Source organism: Acomys russatus, chromosome 4 (genome assembly GCF_903995435.1).
Source record: "Acomys russatus chromosome 4, mAcoRus1.1, whole genome shotgun sequence".
NCBI lineage: Eukaryota > Metazoa > Chordata > Mammalia > Rodentia > Muridae > Acomys > Acomys russatus.
The window spans coordinates 61,769,998-61,788,301 of record NC_067140.1 but is presented as its reverse complement, the minus strand read 5'-3'; the positions used below and the strand labels follow the sequence as shown (position 1 = coordinate 61,788,301).

The window sequence follows — 18,304 nt, the reverse complement described above, 5'->3', positions numbered from 1 at the left end:
AGAAAGAGAGGGCGGAGAATGGAGGGGAGGGAAGATAGCAAGAGTTTGGTTATTTTGTATAAATGAAATCATACACTGGCTGTGGTGGCGCACGCCTTTAATCCCAGCACTCGGGAGGCAGAGGCAGGTGGATCACTGTGAGTTCAAGGCCAACTTGGTCTACAAAGCAAGTCCAAGACAGCCATGACTAACACAGAGAGACCTTGTCTCGAAAAATTGAAAAACAAAAACAAAACAAACAAACAAACAAACAAAAAACAAGGAAAAAAGAAAGGAAGGAAGAAAGAAAGAAAGAAAGAAAGAAAGAAAGAAAGAAAGAAAGAAAGAAAGAAAGAAAACATACAATATGCACTCTTGGGCTGGAGAGATAGCTCAGAGGTTAAGAGTGCCACCCGCTCTTCCAAAGGTCCTGAGTTCAATTCCCAGCAACCACATGGTGGCTCCCAACCATCTGATACCCTCTTCTGGCCTGCAGGTGTACACGCAGGCAGAACACTGTATACATAATAAATAAATAAATCTTCAGAGCAAAAACAAAAAAACCCCAATGTGCACTCTTTTGTCACTGCCATTTCAGAGTTCATTTATGTTATAGCATGCTTCCACACCTCATTCCTTTTCATTGTCAGGTACTATATTGGGACAGAGTTGTAAGTACTTTTTCTACTCATCAGTTGACGGACATTGGGGTACTTCTAGTGTGAGGCTATTATGAATACAACTTCTATGAACAGTTGTGTGCATTTTTTGTGTTTCTGTGTATTTTCAGTTTTCCTGGGTCTTTTTTAGGGGTGCGAATGCTGTTTCAAAAATTAATTTCTGTACATCTTTACTAATATTTACTTTCTTCTTTTTTAAACTTATGCCACCCAATGGGTATGAAGTGGTTTGGTTTGCATTTCTCTAACTGATGAGCTATGTTCAATATCTTCCCATATTCTTACTGGCCACTGAAATATCTACTCTGGGGTAATTTTGAACTCAGACTGTCAGACTTTCTGGTAAGGGCTTAACCACTGAACTATCTCACTGGCTCAGTTCAGACATTTAATAAAAAACTTCCCTAGTGATTCTAATGGGGCTGGAAACCATTTGTGCAGGCTGAAATGAGCAGGAATCATTGTTTAGAGAGAACACAGAAAGGACGAAAGAAACCAACAAAAGAAACCGAGGAAAGGTGGCCCAAAGAAAAAGATTATACAAAGCCAAAGAAAGAAGAGCATGGGCTGGAGAGATGGCTCAGAGGTTAAGAGCACTGACTGCTCTTCCAGAGGTCCTGAGTTCAATTCCCAGCAACCACATGGTGGCTCACAACCATCTGTAACGTGATCTGATGCCCTCTTCTGGCCTGCAGGTATACATGCAGGCAGAATGCTGTATACATAATAATAAATAAATAAATCAAAGAAGAAGAAGAAGAAGAAGAAGAAGAAGAAGAAGAAGAAGAAGAAGAAGAGAGGTTCAGGAGAAAGCAAGCAGTGGACAAGTGTGTGGGGTGGAAGCAGTTGGCGGCTCAGCCAGTCCAGGGCAGTGTACAGGGTGAGCATCTGCACTTTTTTTACAGCCCTGCACAAACCCAAAGCCTTCACTGTGTCTACTCCTCCATACAGGATTAGGACTGGAAGTTCGGACCGCCTCCCAGTTATGAAGAGATGCTCTTCTTCTTTCTCTATGGTGTTTTTCCCCTGTGAGGAGGACTAGGAATTGCTTAAAGGTGGCAGGAGAACCCTGCAGTGTCTTCTTGACAGGGTGGTGGCCTCTACTTTGGATGGGGATCTGCTGCCAGGGCAGCCTTGTTGTGTGGTACTTGATGGCAATCTTCAGTGTTTCTTCTTTGTCTGGTTTTACACTTGCCAACTGCAGGGCCTGTCACTTCAGTTTCTCTCTCATGAGCATAGTAATTTCCCCTACTCTGAGCTCATGGATTTTTTTATTGTAAAGATGGCGTCCTAGTTTATTATTTGTTGCTGTGATAAAACACCAAGACTAAAGCCAACCGGAGTGGGAAAGGGTTTGCTTTGACTTATAGGTTAGAGTCTATTGTTGAGGAAACCCAGGGCAAGAACTCCAGGCAGGAGCACGGAGGCAGGGACCGAATCAGAAACCATAGAGGATCACTACTTACTGGCTCACTCTCATAACGTGCTCAGATTGCTTTCTTATATAACCCAGGCCCACCTGCCCAGGCGTGGCAGTGTCCCCACCTTCCCAGGGATGGCACTGTTCCCACCTTCCCAGGGGTGGCACTGTGCACAGTGGCTGGGCCCTCCCACATCAATCACATATCAAGAAAATGTGCCCCACATGGCCATGGGCCTTCCCACATCAATCATGTATCAAGAAAATGCGCCCCAACGTGCTCATGGGCTAATTTAATGGAGGTGATTTCTCAATGGAGGCTCCCTTTTCCCAAATGATACCAGTTTGTGTCAAGTTGACAAAAACCAACCATCACAGAAGGGACTTTGCCAAAGGTTAAAGGTCCTTCACTCTCCTTAATAAGCTGTGGTACCTGCAAGTGCAATATTAAGCCTTTTTACTTAATTTCTAATTTGAATATCACAGACTTACTTTAAAAAAAAAAAAGCCAGTCCTATGTTTCAGTGATCCCAGGGCTCAGCAAAGGGATCATATCTCCAGAATCCTGAAGACAAGGAGCAAAACACGAAAATATGGATTCATTTTCACTCTTCGTTCATTAACCAAGCATCTCCCAGTGTCTGCAGTCACCATCATGGGCTCTGTCTCATCATTATTTCTTATCTGGATGGACCAAAAGAAGGGAACAGGAGCCTTGTTTGCAGCTTCTGTCATACCAAGTCCCAGCATCCCAGCATCCCAGCATCCCAGCATCCCAGCAATAGGCTGCAAACTCTGCAGCAATGGTTCTCAACCTTCCCAATGCTGCGACCCTTTGATACAGTTCTGCATGTCGTGGTGACCCCCTAAGCATCAAATTATTTCATTACCTACCATGAGTGGCTGAATTCCCTAGCTAGAATTCCAGATGGCATACATGGGACAAAGAAATCTGAGAACAGTTGTTTATCATTCTCTGCTTTATGGATGTCCTGTGATCAGGTGCTTCAAGCTCCTATTGACGTGACATCCTCACCATGAAGGACTGTACCCTTGAACTGAGAGCCAAAGTAGAACCTTTCTCTCTCAAGTTGCTCTTGTCACGGTCCTTTATTATAGCAACATAAAGAAACTAAGGCAGTACCCGACTCTTTTTCTGAGACCTTGATGCTCCTACTCTCCTTTAGGACAGCGTGAAGAGACTTAACCAAACCTTCATCTGCCTCCCCTACTTCTCTTTTCTCTCTACCCATTTTAAAGATACAATAGGAAAAAAATAAAAAAGATAAAAGAAATACAGGTACATACTGTAGAGCACCAGATGCTTACTGTAGAGTAACAGATTTGACCTTCCTTCCTTTCTTCTTTCCTTCCATCCTTCCTTCCTTCCTTTCTTTTCTCTCTCGGTATTTGCTGAGTACTCTTGGGATCTGGGCACAGTCCCAGGCCCTTCTATGTACAGTGCTTACAGTCAAGGAAATAAGCAAGCAAACTGAGAGACAAATCTGGTACTCAGTGGCATGGAAGAAACAGGTAAGAGTGTGCTCACGGGCAGCAGGAGATGACCTAAGGACATTCCATGTTAATTAAAATGTGCAGGATGAAGAAGAATTAGACCTGTAGAGTGAAAAGTTAGTCAGGGGGAACAGCAAGTGGGAAGCCCTGCCATTGGGAAGTTGAGTGGATTTGAGGCCAAGGATGGAAGCCAGCATTATATCAAAGTGTGAGAATGGAACGCTTAGTTAGTAAGCGCAATAAAGAAAAGCCAAGATCTAGGCTTTGATAGTAATGACTTTGTTTTGGTAATAGATGTGAAGGGATTTAAACAGGGAAGGTAAATACACACACACACACACACACACACACACACACACACTAGAAATCCCTGTGTCAGAGTATGAGTGTAGTCAGAAAATGTAGTGCCTGTCGCTTTTCAGACATGTACAGATAGGTCAGTGTTGAGCTAGCGATTTATAACTGTCAGGGAAGGCACCTACCTCAGTACCCACTAGGCACCCTGACGAATTAGAAATGTAGCGCAGACCTGCTCCCTGACTTGTGTGTAGATTCCATTCTTCCCCAGACTGGTGTGTAGGAGGCGGGGCGAATGCGTCAGGCTCTTGGATGAGGAGGGTAGAGAGGACCATGTTGTTCCCATCTGCCTCATTGTGGAGCGTGAACCCCCAGCATCCTCCTTCCCTGTGATTCTGACATGCGTTTCCAACAGAGCCCCTCCACCAACCTTCCCTCTTCTAGTGAGTCTTAGGTGTCAGTCAGTCCCAGTCTCCAAACATTTTACTTCCTGCTGTGCCTGAGCCTTAGGGAGTTAAGAACTAAGTATACAGAATGTTTCTAATGTTGATATCAGAGACCTCATGGTGAGTAAAACTCCGGGGGTGGGGGTGGAGTGTTCTGCCTGAGAATGTCTCCCTAACACCAGCTTTGTGGCAGCAACTGAACACCAAGCCAGTTTTAGGATGAGACAACTATAGAGTCCACTCAGAAATACCTATCGATAAAGGATCTGGAGAGCGCCCTTTCCTCTCCCCAACACCAAGGGACGCTGAGTGGCTTCCAAAGGCCAGCAAAACAGGAGGCACCTCATTTCTGAACACCGAGAGCCCTTTCATTTACACCACTTGGCACTCATAACCTTTCCGAGGCAATTTTCAGTGTAGCGCTCTCCAGAGTCAACTGCTGCTCCTCGAGAGGACCCCACAGCCTCACCTGCAGAGATGCTTAGAAAGCTGGGACTGTGTCCCTCCCTCTCATTTGTCCTGCTTTGTCCTCTTGGGGATACCAAATTCAATTTTCAGCTGTCAGCCGCTTACTTCCTGGCTCCCCAACTGATGTCTTGCACTCAATGGGCTCCTGAGCAATTCATAACCTTCTTTTCCTGTCCCTCCTGGTCCTATTAATGGCACTCCAGGTTCCTCTGTGTCCTGGCTAGAAGTGGCTGAGTCATTCTTGACTCACCCTTCTACTCTATGTAGCCAATTAACTGCTGAATCCTGTGCTATGTCCTTCCATGATGTCACTGGGATTCGTCCCCTGCTCATTGCTACCATCCCTCCTCCAGGTGGGCTAGCATTCCTTCCTTCTCTCAGGGAGCATCTTCATACACTCACTGCTCCCCACTTCACACCGACCTCAGCCTCTTTACCCATACCCCAATTTGCCCCTCTCTTTGTTTTAGAAGTCACAACTCCTTTTCCAATACTCCCTGTTTAAGCTAAACTTAACCAAGCACTGTTTTTGGGCATGCTTTTTTTTTTTTTTTTTTTCTTTTGCATTACAGTGATTTTTTTTTTTTTTTTTGAGACAGGGTTTCTCTGTGTAGCCTTGGCTGTCCTAGACTCACTTTGTACACCAGGCGGGCCTCGAACTCATAGTAATCCTCCTGCCTCTGCCTCCCGAGTGCTGGGATTAAAGGCATGCGCCACCACACCCAGCCTTGCACTACAGTGATCTTACAAGAGATGATAAGACTGTCTTAATGTTACTCAATTCTGTCTTTTTGTGCATTTATACACTTGTTCCAGTGTTTAGGAGATTGGAGATCCCTGTGTTATTTGTCTGCTATTTACCTCTGCTTCCTCTGACACTTGGGCAGTTTTGCCTACTAAGCATTGTCCTAAAAAAGCGTTCTGTATGTGAAATAATTTAGCTTTCGCAACAATTCTAATGGTATTTTAATTTTTACCAAGGACAAAAACCAATGTGGAAAAGTTGGGTCACAAGCTGGGGTTTTTAAATGAAAATGTGGCAAAGCCAGTGTGTGAGTGTGCACCACGCACAATGTGAAGACCTCAGATGCACACTTCCAACCTCTGAGACCAAGGCCATCCTTGTCACCTACTTTCCCGGTACTCCAGATTGTACATACTTTGTAGTTAGCTGATGTTTTATATTTATAGCCAAGGGGACACACGTACATGTTGGTGGTTAGAAATGTCGGCACAGGTGATGCGCACACACACAGCTGCTCTCAGGAGCTATGTAGTCGCTGCCCAGGAAGTCACTGTGTAGCTCAGAGATTGTGTTGTGGTATTTGTGTCCTACTTCTTCTTCTTCTTCTTTTTTTTCTAGTACATGGGCTGCATTGAGGTTCTGCAATCAATGAGGTCGCTGGATTTTGGAATGAGAACCCAAGTTACAAGGTATGAGAGTAGAACTGGAGAGGCTTCAAGGGGCTGGAGCTTAAAGTCTCCTGTGGGTCTCTTATGACGTCTTCAAAGTCACCAGTGTGCCTAGGAGGGAGGAGTGCCCCACTGACTTTGCATGACTGGCTTTACCTCATTGTGCCAAAGCTTCAGACCTGTGTGGAAAAGCATTAGTGTTACATAGGAGGACTTACAAGGTGGATCATGGTCCACTCCACAGAAATAAGTGTATTTCCAGGTACCAAAATGTTTAAAATGTCCCTAGAAATAGACCATTAATAGTCTCCAACACAGGGGCTGGAGAGATGGCTCAGTGGATAAGAGCATTGTCTGTTCTTCCAGAGGTCTTGAGTTCAATTCCCAGAAACCACATGGTGGCTCACAACCATCAATACTGGAATCTGATGCCCTCTTATGGCATGTAGATACACATGAAGATAGAATACCCAGACATAAAATAAATAAATAAAATCTTAAAACAAGAAAAAAGAGTGTCCAACACATCAAAGAGGTTGCTTGAATAAGATCAAGCAAGCGATTTTGACATCATAAAGGCCAGGCTACCCTATTTATTCTGTCTTTGACACAAGAACCAGCCTGGATAGCTCTCCATTTTGTACAAGGGAGTGCATGGATCGCTACCCAGAGTCACCCCACATAGCTTAGTAGAAGTAACAGAGTCCTTAAAACACAGGGCTCAAGTGCGGAGTACCAGTACAAGGCATGCTTTGTTAGGCTCAACTTTAAATCCAGGACTGAAAGGGAGGTAAGTGACACCGAATTCTGGAAAAACTGTTGTTTAAAAAGAAAATCCCAGTCACTCTATTTTACCAATAAAGGTTCAGGAAATAGCTGTGGGGGTGAAAACCTGCTAGCTCAGAGAGGCAGAGAAAGCACCTAGCTGACCTTCCTACTCAGCTCATGCCCTGATGGAAAAGGCCCAAGAGGCTCACTAGCTCAGCTGACAGCCCAGGAGGAAAAGGCCAAAAAACCTAAGGCCAAAGGCTTGCTAGCTCAAAGCCCAAAACACCCCAAAGGCCAAGGAGCTGAGGACCTAAAGAACTAAAGCCCCTTCTACTTCTGCACGCTGTCTAATTTACCCAACTCAAAGTCCCGCCTACTCTTTAATTCCTGTCAGCTGGTTTCTTGCTCCACCTCTTGACCTAGGGTTAACTTTATTAAATCCTGTGTACAGATAGCTCTTGGATTAATGGGGTGTGTTAGGGCTCAACCACACCGAACAAGAGACAGGTTTTTACAATTCACAACCTCAGGAATCACAATGGGATCAAATACAAGTTTTCACAATTCACAACCTCGGGGATCACGATGGGCTCAGATATGCTGCAACAGAAAGCTGTGGTGGGAAGGAGATGAGGTGAGAGGGATGGCTTGATTGATGGCGCAGAGTGAATGTTGGGATGTCTGTTGCACAGGGTGCCAAGTGTACCTCAGAGGCTTGCCATAGCTCCCATCTGGATCCATGACTGTGAGCCACCTGTGTAAAGGTGACTGTTCTCATTACTGAGAGAGAATAGCCTTTCCTGGTGCTCATGTTGTGTGATCCCAGACATAGACATGTCCTGTCTTCCAGAAGCCTGAGGGGAAAAAAGACCCTTCTCCCTATCTGTGAGACTCGAGGTGCACAGTAACGTGTTAATTCCTGTGCTGTGGTCTTAAAACACCTCATCTCAAAATGTTCCTAGGTTATTTAGACCAAAATAGGTTTTGATGTAATAAAATGAACCCATATATCCCTAGGGTCCCTGGAAAAGATCCAGGGAATGCTGAGTTGGACTCTTAGGAAGCGTTTCAATTCGGCCTTTCCGGATTTCTCCTCACTCATCGTTGGTGTTCCTTTTAGAACCTTGCTTAGTAGTCATAATTGCACAAATGTCAGAGGAAGCAGAAATAAATGGGGGACAAACACATAAATGTCTAATCTCTTAAGTACCATAACAGCACATAAACATCGAATTTAGTGGCATCAAGAAGATGTTACCATCTTTTATTATGTGTCAAACAAATGACATATAATTGTGTTTATGACACCTACCTCAGGCCCTGAACTATAGAAGAGGCTTGGTGGATAGTTATTGACTAAACATGTGTTTCTGCCTGGCTGCAAGTCCTGTGTCTGGAGGTAGCCACAACATCCCTCCTCTTTTATACTCTACTTTTCACATTCTTGCACCCTTTGTGCCATCCTCCAAAGGACACAGGTTCTAGACTACTTTGCACCCTGTTAACCTATTTAGGTTTTATGTCAACAAGCCTGCACCTGAGAAAGCCCTTCTAGGCATCTGTAGGGAGGATTACAGGTGCTTGGGGTGGGTGCACAGGCTCAAAAAAAAAAAATAAAAATAAAAATAAAAATAAAAAATGCTGACCTTTCTGACCCACGTAAATGACAGTCTGAATTGCCCCATTGATAGAGTGATGCTTATTGGATGGTGTGATCGTGTTAAGATATGGTGCCTTTAGGAGGTGGTTAAGTCACAAAGACAGAGCTCTTCTTGCAGGTGGGTTTAGTGCCCATTTCAAAGGGGTACAGGGAGGTGCTGGCTGCATCTTCCATGTGAGGTCCTCCTCTACAAAAGAGGAAGATGTTGCCAGATCTGAATCTGCTGGTACCTTCATCTTTGACTTCCCAGCTTCTAGGACTGTAAGACATAAATTCCCACGATTTATAAATTTCTCAGTTTTAATATGTCTTATAGACGCAGGAGCCGTAGATGGAGACAGCAAGAACTTATTTCCTGTTCACCCATCTGTTTACACACAGACCCATTCCTTCACCTGAGTATTTATAAAGGGCCCGCTAAGTACCCGAGACTGCTGGAGCGTTATGGGTCCCGCATGAGAAAGACAAGGGTGTGCTCTCTGAGGAACATAACATTCGAGGTGGGAAACAGAATTACACAATGTGCTTGCAGGTAAAAGCCGGTACTGTGGCTCTAACAATAGTGCTCAGGAGACAGCAGAGCATGTCCTAACTTTATTGTTTCCTAGTTGTATAGATTCTGAGTGGTTATAAGAACATTAACACATGAAACACATCAAAGGAAAGGCAGCTTACACTCCCACCTAGAGATGGTATCTGCTATTATTTTGTGTCAGAATTTTTCTTCCAGCCTTTACTTCTACATACGAGATTACAAAACTATAAACATTATTGTATAATGCCTCTATCACGCTGAACATTTTCTTAGTGCTCCAATTTTTCTTTAATTGTAGTTAAATCTATAAAACAAATGTACTATTTTAACCGTTTTTTAAGCTCAGGGAATGTGTGTTGATTCATGCTGTTGTATAACCATCACAAGCATCCACCCCCAGAATGTATTCATCTCCCCAGACCAACATCCTGTACCCATTAAACACTAACTCCCCACTCGCTTCCTTCTTACCCCCACAGTCTCTGCCAGCCACTCTCTGCTTTCTGTCTCTGGAGTCTTGACTAGATCTAATACCTTAAATGTTTGAAAAGTTTTTGATTTGTACTGCTAGTTTGCTCTGAACAATATGGTTTATAATCTTAGTTATTAGCCATATGTTATTTTAAAATATACATTTTAGGGGCTGGCTACAACTTGGTTTAATATGTACAAATATTTGATTCCCAGTACTACCCCCCCCCAAAAAAAGACCAAACAAAAAACAAAACAAAACGACAAAACCCAACCAACCAATGAACCAAAACAAAACAGAAAGAAAAGAAGAAAGAAGGAAGTCACTACCACCACCACCATCATCATCCACAACAACAATTTCATAATATTAGTACTGATTAGCAAGCCTATCTCTGTGAGTTCAAGGCCAGCCTGGTCTACATAGTGAGACAATCTGTGAAAAAAAAAGAGTTTGAAAAATATTTGCATTCCCGCCCTCGCCTCCAAAGAGCTCACACATTGCTAAAAGTAATGCCATTGGGGTGGGGGAGGTGGAATTTCTCTGAAAATACAGGTCTTGTTGAGATATTCTTCATGTGGATGTTAGAATACAGTAATATGTTCACACTGTGCATTACTTGGATGGAAATATTTTATCTGAGTCCAGAATCTTTCCATTGGGTTCCTCTCTCCCATAAACATTAGACCAGCACAGCCAGTCGAGTGGGCATCTTGAAGTCACGTCAAGCCTCTGAGCCATTTTCTCATTCCTGAACCACTTATTTATTCCTTTTATATTAGAATTCATATATATTAAAAAAAAAATAGGTTCACCTTGTCTATAGCATCTGTCTTCCACCTTATTTCCTGAGTGCTTACTCTTCTCCCCCCTTTATTTTTTTCCTTCTTTTCTTGAAAGTCTCAAGGCCTGTGTCTGTGTACCACGTGCAATGCTTGGTACTAGTGGGGGCCAGAAGAAGGGCTCAGGTCCCGTGGGACCACTATGTGGGTGCTGGGACTCAAACTAGAGTCCTTTGAAATAACAGCCACTGGGCCTAACTACTGAGCCACCGAGCCATCGCTCTATCCCCTCTCTCATCATTCTTATCCTGGCCTCCAGCCCTGATGCTGGCCCAGATCTCAGGTGTGTCAGCAAAAGAAGGTTCACATAAAAAGGCACTTCCTGTTGGTACAGAGAAACAAGCTTTTTAAGGAAACAAAAGCACACAGTTGTATATGTCTTCAAACTGCCTGGAAATCAGAAGCAAACGGAAAAGAGAGGCGTGGGGAAAGTGAAAAGCATGTGGCAGGTGGTGCAGTCCTCTGCTCTCCTCCATAAAAATGCCCTCCCCACAATGTTAAAAAAACGAAGTTAAGCAAAAGACTTCAGTTTGCCCTAAATCAAAAACACAGAGACAAATCAGAAATCAAGTAAGTCATTAACACACGAAGTTCAGCTTCCTTCCCTGGATTAACTGTCCACTACAGATGACAGTCTTTGCTCTTCTCAGGGCGCCTCATCGTGCAGGTCTCAGTGGGAACCTGCCTGGCGATGGAGGAGGAGTAGATGCGTCAGGGTAAACCCAAGAAGTAGAGCTGGGCCAGGAAGGTGCAGCTTTCATCCTGAAGAACACAACTTGATACTTTGAGCTTAAAGGAAATCGCAGAGGCCATGCATCTTACTTATTGTCCCACTGCTGTGAAGAGGCATCATGACCAAGGCAACTTATAAAAGGAAGCACCTAGTAGGGGGGCTGGCTTCGAGTTTCAGAGAGAGGCCGTGACCATCGTGGCAGGGAGCCGAAAGGATGAGGGCTCACATCTTATCCCCATCTTCTACCCTAGAGAGAGTGAGACTGGGCTGGAAATGAGCTTTTAAAAATCTCAAAGCCACAGTTTCTTAGTCCATGCTTCTAATGACCAGGAAAGTGGGTCAGAGGAGAGGACATCCTATTGAGACTTTAGGTGAGAGTAGCATGGAAGAATGGGGAAATAGAAGGATCCACAGGGTTCTGGAAACCTGCAAGAAGAACTTTATGACAGGAGGATCTGGGTCCTGGGGTCCTCCTCAAACTAAGGCACCAGCCAAGGAGAATATAGACAGTAAACTTCGAACTCCTACCCAAACCTAGCCGATGAACAGGATATTCTCCATCGTTGAGTGGAGAGTGAGATCTGGCTCTCACACGAACTCTGGTGCCCCTTTTCTGACCATGTCCCCTGGATGGGGAGGCCTGGCGGCACTCAGAGGAAGGATAGCAAGTTACCAAGAAGAGACTTGATACTCTAAGAGCATATATAGGGGGAGGAGGTCTCCCTCAATCACAGACATAGGGGAGGGGAGAAGGAGGGAAGTGGGAAGGAGGGAAGAATAGGAGGATACAAGGGAAGGGCTAACAATTGAGATGTAATATGAATAAATTAATAAAAAAAACCTCAAAGCCAACCCTGGCCCCCCCCCCCTGCCCCCAGTGACACACCTCCTCCAACAAGGCCACACCTCCTAATCCTTCCAAATAGTTCCACCATGCAGGGATCAAGCATTCAAACGTATGAGCCCATGGGACCATCAGTAAATATTTATTACTTCTTGGTTCTAGAGCTCCTACCTTCAGGTAACTCTGAAGGTCTTCAAGGCTTCATGATCATTCATGGTTAGAAAAAGGCAAAAGAGAGAAAAAGAAGCTAAGATATAGGATCTGGATTCTTGAAGTGAGCCAGAATTTTAGAATAATGATCCTTTGGCAAAAGGCTCAGGTCCTTGGGTGCTCAGCACTGCGTTTGATTCTATGCATATGAATTTTACACAAAGGAAAAGAATAAATGCACCATGCCCCCCCCCCCCAGTCTGGTTTTCATGAACTTGAAGCCTGGAAAGGGGACTGTGAGCAATAGGAGTAACTTCTCAGTCAAGTGCGACAAGCTGTGTGTGCCTCAACCTCTTTCTGAGTGGAGGGACCAGATGTGGTGTCCAGTTATCAAGTAGTGGCCAGAAGTGTGTTATTAATTATAGGTACCATTATCAGCATTTTCATCATATAAACCTTAACCTTCATAAGCTAAATGTTAACTCGAATCATACTAGCCATGCCAATCCCAAGGCTTAGCGGTATTGAGAGTTTCCAAAGGGCAGCCCCATGTCCATAAACGGTAGGAGTGGAAACTGGGTCTGGTGATCTTCAGCCCTTCACCTCCAAGGGAGAAAATTTGAAGGGGCAAATGTTAGGAAAATGTTAAAAGCCAGAAGTAACAGAGTAAGAAGACATTTAATCTTCAGTTGGAATTGGCTTTCAAATGTCAAACTCTTTCCTCATGTGTGACTCTCTCTAAAATACCTTCACAAGGCTTATAGATCTGCAGCTGAGAATATTTAGCATTTTTTTTTAATCTCTGCAAAGGAGAAGTAAAAATAACCTTAGGCACATTCAGGATGGCCTCGAACTCAGAGATCCGTCTGCCTTTGTCTCTCCAGTGCTGGGATTAAAGATGTGCGCCACCACTACCTGGGCACAGACATTCTCAGCTATCACAAAAGGGCTTGTTAGAAACAGAATGTTGGAGGATGCCCCCTGGAAGTTTTTTTTTTTTTTTTAAAGATTTATTTATTTATACAATATTCTGTCCCCATATGTGTTTGCACACCAGAAGAGGGCACCAGATCTCATTATAGTTGGTTGTGAGCCACCATGTGGTTGCTCGGAATTGAACTCAGGACGTTTAGGAAGAACAGACAGTACTGTTAAACTCTGAGCCATCTCTCCAGCCACCCCTTGAAGTTTTAACTCCAGCCTGTGCGTGTCTAAGGTCCTACGTGATGCCCACACTTTGAGACTCAGCTGCAAAGGATACCTATTCATTGATTTGAAAATGAGGGTCTCCTGTTGGATTGTGTGTCACACAGAAAGCCCTTGTTTTTGAACAGGTGTATGTGGTATAGCTTAATGAAGGTTAGTTGATACTAAAGACCCCACCACCCTCGCCTTAAAAAAAAAAAAAAAGGAAGGTTTCCTTCTTTGTCAATCCACAAGAAGGAAATGGGATGGAAAATGGAGAGACGGATCCACGATTGAATAGAGGACCTGGGTCAGGTCCCCAGAATCTACACAGCAGCTCACAGCCATCCACAGTCTCCAACACTTTCTTTTGACCTTTGTGGGCTGAACTCCACCTCCTGCCTGGTTTTTATTTTTCCATTTTGTCAGCCCAGAGCGCTTTGGATACTCTCAAGAAGATGAAAAGAAATACAAAGAAAAGTATTCTGCGCTGTGTAGAAATTAAATTTACATAGCGGTGTCAGTGTGTGCTTTTGGGATTACAACCATGCCTTCTTGATTACATGTTGTTTGTGCCTTTCTACTCTTTATATATTGCTATGGCTGGGATCTTTGGTTTTTTGTTTTGTTTTGTTTTGTTTTTGTTTTTGTTTTTCCTTCAAAGCCATCATAGCAGAGTTGTGACAGACTGTATGGTTTGAGAAACTTAAATTATTTACTATCTGGACTTTTTAAAAGAAGTTTTACAGACTGCTGTCTTTGAATGCTGTACACCTAAGGCTTGGTTCGAAGTACTTGGAAGATGGTTGAAAACTTGTAGACCGATAATTGAGAAACAGAGGCATTAGGAATTCAAGTCTATCCTCAGCTATAACAAGTTGGAGAGCAGCCTTGGCTACATTAGAGCTGGTCTCAAATGCAAAGAATCAAACAGAAACCTCACAGGCCCCAAGGCCTAGCCTGCACTAATTAACTCAGAAAGCCTGGAAATGAGATTTTGGCTGCAACGCGTACTAACACTTTCTGGTGTTCTGCTCTGAGCAGCCAAGGCCAAGAAACAGGGCTTAGTGCTTGCAAACATTTGTAGGGGCAGATGGATGTCTCTTGCCCCAGGCTGCTAGGTAAGAGAGAGAATTCAGGTCATTGTCACCACCTGTGTGGGGAAGGGTGCTGAGACCAAAGAGGTTCAGACTTAAAAACAAAAAACAAAAACCCTCTCCCTGAGTAAGCTGGGAAAAGCCAGGGGGGGAATCATGCCAAATATCTATCCTAGTATAAAGGGTAACTGAATTGAAAACAAATTTTCTCCACAATGGACTCTCATTAAATGTACAGGCAACACAGCCTTCCCTACTGCAGCCTCTAGGAACGGGTACCCTAATTCCTTCACGTCCACAAATACAGCCATCTGGTCAAAGCTATTGAGCAGAGCCAGCCACCCTGAGCAGTGTTGCCGAGAGAATGTTGTCATCCGCTGTGTCATCGGGTCCGTGGGTTGTGCTTTGAAGCTGTTTGCACAACTTGTTAAGCTGCAGGTTGCTAGTCTCCAGCCCAGATGTGCAAAGCCAGTATCTCTAAGAATAGCTCCTGATACCTGCACTTGAACCAGGCACTGGTGGGGCTACTAAGACCTTCTCAGCTAGGTCATGGCTTATTTAAATGGCTATGATAGGAACTCTGAGCAGATGTGCAGATCAGGGTTGTTCTCCCACTAGGCTTAACTAGCCAGGCCACTTAGCGCCTCCTCTCAGGGCTACATATGTACATGTTGAAACGATGGAGCTCCCACGTGACATCTGTGGCAGATGCGTCAACTGTGCTTTAGGAGAGCTCATTCTTTAAAAGGAAAGACGTAGCAGAGGCTACCTGTTCATCCCACCAGTGGCTGTCTCTAAATATATTGCAGGCATCTATCTCTATGGCAAACAGTCCAAAGCAGGATTAAATGGGGCCACATCTTCCTTCTTTAAAGATAGGCCTAATTTTTAGAAGCACATACTCATTATTTAGAATGAATTGGGGTGAATAAAGTGGATAATTGAATTAGCTGGCCTTAAGCTCTTGCCTTCCCCTCCACCATCACTTCCCACTCCCTACAGAGCTAGGAATTGAACCTGTGCTTCCTACATGCAAGGCCTGTTCTCTGACACTGATATGCCTTGACTGCCGCCCCCCCAAAGGGAACATCATGTCAATAGTCGCACAGCAAATCAGTACGGTCTTTAACTCCCCACACCAAAGATGTATAATACTTTGAATATTTTTATGTAAAGCAGAGTTGTTTTAAGGAAGCCCAGCATGTCCCAAAGTTAAGGAAAACTCTTTGTGATTGATGATTTTTTTTGTTTGAACCAATCCCGCTTCTTTATTGCCATTTTCACAAGGCTTAACCATTTGCAAACCCTGTGAGCTGTCAGTTTGTGGGTGTAGGTGTTCCGATATTGAAACATATGACTCTCTTTCGAGACATCATGGTGAAGGGGTGCCAGAAATCATACCATCTATTAGTTTGAGAGACTTGGAGAAATGTGATACTCAGGAGAAAATGATTTTTTTCCACCAGGTCCTAGCATGATGTGTGGGTCTGCATTTGCCTCCTAGCCAAAAGAAAAAAAGGCTCAGAGTAGACAGAGCAACTGTGGACAATAAGCTAGGTCGGATTGCAAAAGCACGTTGGAGTCAGATTTTTAAGCATAATTCAATTCAAGTCGACGGAGTGGGGGTGATAAGTGTGAGAGTAAATGCTTGGCACACTGAAAGGCTTTATTTGGCAGCTCTGGGACCAGAGAGGCCAGTTTCTAAAGTGAAAGGATGTATTTTAAAAGCCGGGTGTCCCTTCCTTAGGTGCTGGTGATGCCTCTTGATAACAGCGCAGGGGGAGTGTGAGGTCTTTTATTGCTCCCACTCTGTGAGCCCTGACTACGCTCACTGTGTTCTTATCACCACGAAGGCAAGCTGGGTTCTAAGGTGTCCCGGCTGAGGGCTTTCACAGCCGGCCCTTCATTCCACCAAGCTGGACAAAAATCTAACACGTAGGTCACCACGTAGGTCTTGATGTTTTGGAGGAGAAGATTTCTCGCATCCCCAGCATGATCCCAACAGCTTAAGGTGGCACAGATGGAGACAGCCATCATCGTTTCCGGATTTGGGGAGTGGGGGTGGAGGGGGGCATGAAAAGTCAGGGAATGCCCCTGGGAATTACAGGCAATTCTATTTTGCTTGAGTATTTTTGACAATAATCTGGTAATGCTCTTGCTGTGATTGAAATTTGAGTCTCAAATCTGTTTGCCTAGACAAAACTGAGGTACAAAGGTGGGGGGCAGACATAGTCCATCTCTCTCTATGGGGTGGGATGGGGGTGAGGAGGAACCTTAAATGATTCCTGCTGGGCCCTTTACCTGGGTTCCTGGGCTTGTTTTCTGGTTTTCTTATTTACTGAAGAACTGCATTTTCACTAGGCAAAAGGATTGCTGTGCTGCACCTTCCTTTGAAATGCACTGCTATTCTCCTGACTGGGCCACTTTCTTCTAAACTTGAAAGGGGGTGGCGGTGGGGGACAGGGACTAGGCAACATGGCTTCCAGAGGACAACTGTTTAAGGGCTAGAGACATAGGAAAAGAAAAATCTAACTTAAGTCCTGCCATGGTCAGAGTCTGGAAAGAAAGATGGCTTTGTTTGGATGATTAGTTTGGACTTTGTGGAGATAGGCAAAATTTCTCTTTTGGTCTTCTGGCGTGGGCAGGGTTGTGCAGTCTCAACACTAAACCTTCAGCTGAATTCTTCTTCTCCTACATCAGCCCAGTCTCTCTTTCCCTCTCACGTGGAGAATCAATGAACAAAGTCGCCACTGTTGATGCTGTGCTCAGAGTCAGGCTCTCTCTCTCTCTCTCTCTCTCTCTCTCTCTCTCTCTCTCTCTCTCTCTCTCTCTCTCTGTCTGTGTGTGTGTGTGTGTGTCCCCTATTCCCCTCCCTTTCCCACTCCAGCTCCAAAAGGCCTGTGCAGAAAAGCTGGCTGGGTGGACAGGCTGAGGCAGCATGGCATTCTGAACTCTGAGAGAGATCCCTCCTGTCCCCTGTATGTCTTTCTACAGTTAGTGCCTTGGGCTCGGGGTGTGGCTAAGGTTCCGAAAGTCACTGAGAGTCCTACTCATCCTTGACAGTGTTACAGTTAATTTCTATGTCCCCATCTCAGGGACAGAAAAGATCTTTGTGAAAAATGCAACAAAATACAGTAAACGCAGGCTCCTTTGTATCCTATGACTGGGATTCTGATTTAGTTAACACAGATATCAGCAAAGGAGGCAGAAATGTGAGAGGCTATTCAGAAACAGCTTCTAAAATGTTTTCTAGGAGGCTGGTGTGGGAAACAAATCTTTTAAAACTGAATAAAGTTTGTTTGTATAACTTTGGGAGAGATAGCCTATGGTTCATTTTGGAGTCTGAAATCCAAGGGGGGGGGAGGGAGGGAGGGAGGAAGAAAGAGAGAGAGAGAGAAGAGAAGAGAAGAGGAGAGGAGAGAGAAGAAGAGGCTATATAGCTCAGGCTGACTTTGAACTTTCAGCAATTCCTCTGCCTCTGCCTCATGAATGCTGAAACTGTAGGTATGTGCCATCATCACACCCATCCAAAATGAAGTATTTTTGAAAAACACGTTTTGGGCTGGAGAGATGGTTCCGAGGTTAAGAGCACTGGCTGCTCTTCCAGAGGTCCTGAGTTCAATTCCCAGCAACCACATGGTGGCTCACAACCATCCATAATGTGATCTGATGCCCTCTTCTGGCCTACAGGTATACATGTAGGCAGAGCATTGTATACATAAAAATACAGACCATAAGATGCACTTCCCACCCCAAAAGTGGGGGGAGGGATGGGGAAAATTAGGGTGTACCTTATGGTC

The 18,304-nt window shown here is 44.4% G+C and overlaps 1 protein-coding gene across 1 annotated transcript in view; it reads left to right on the top strand.

Annotated features, from left to right (window-relative positions):
* The window catches only part of Shc4 (SHC adaptor protein 4), a 92,888-nt gene that overhangs the window by 22,405 nt on the left and 52,179 nt on the right, over positions 1–18,304 (top strand). The window contains exon 2 of the mRNA XM_051144534.1: positions 6,169–6,239. Within this exon, the coding sequence (XP_051000491.1) occupies positions 6,169–6,239 (71 nt within the window). The remainder of the gene's footprint in view (positions 1–6,168; positions 6,240–18,304) is intronic.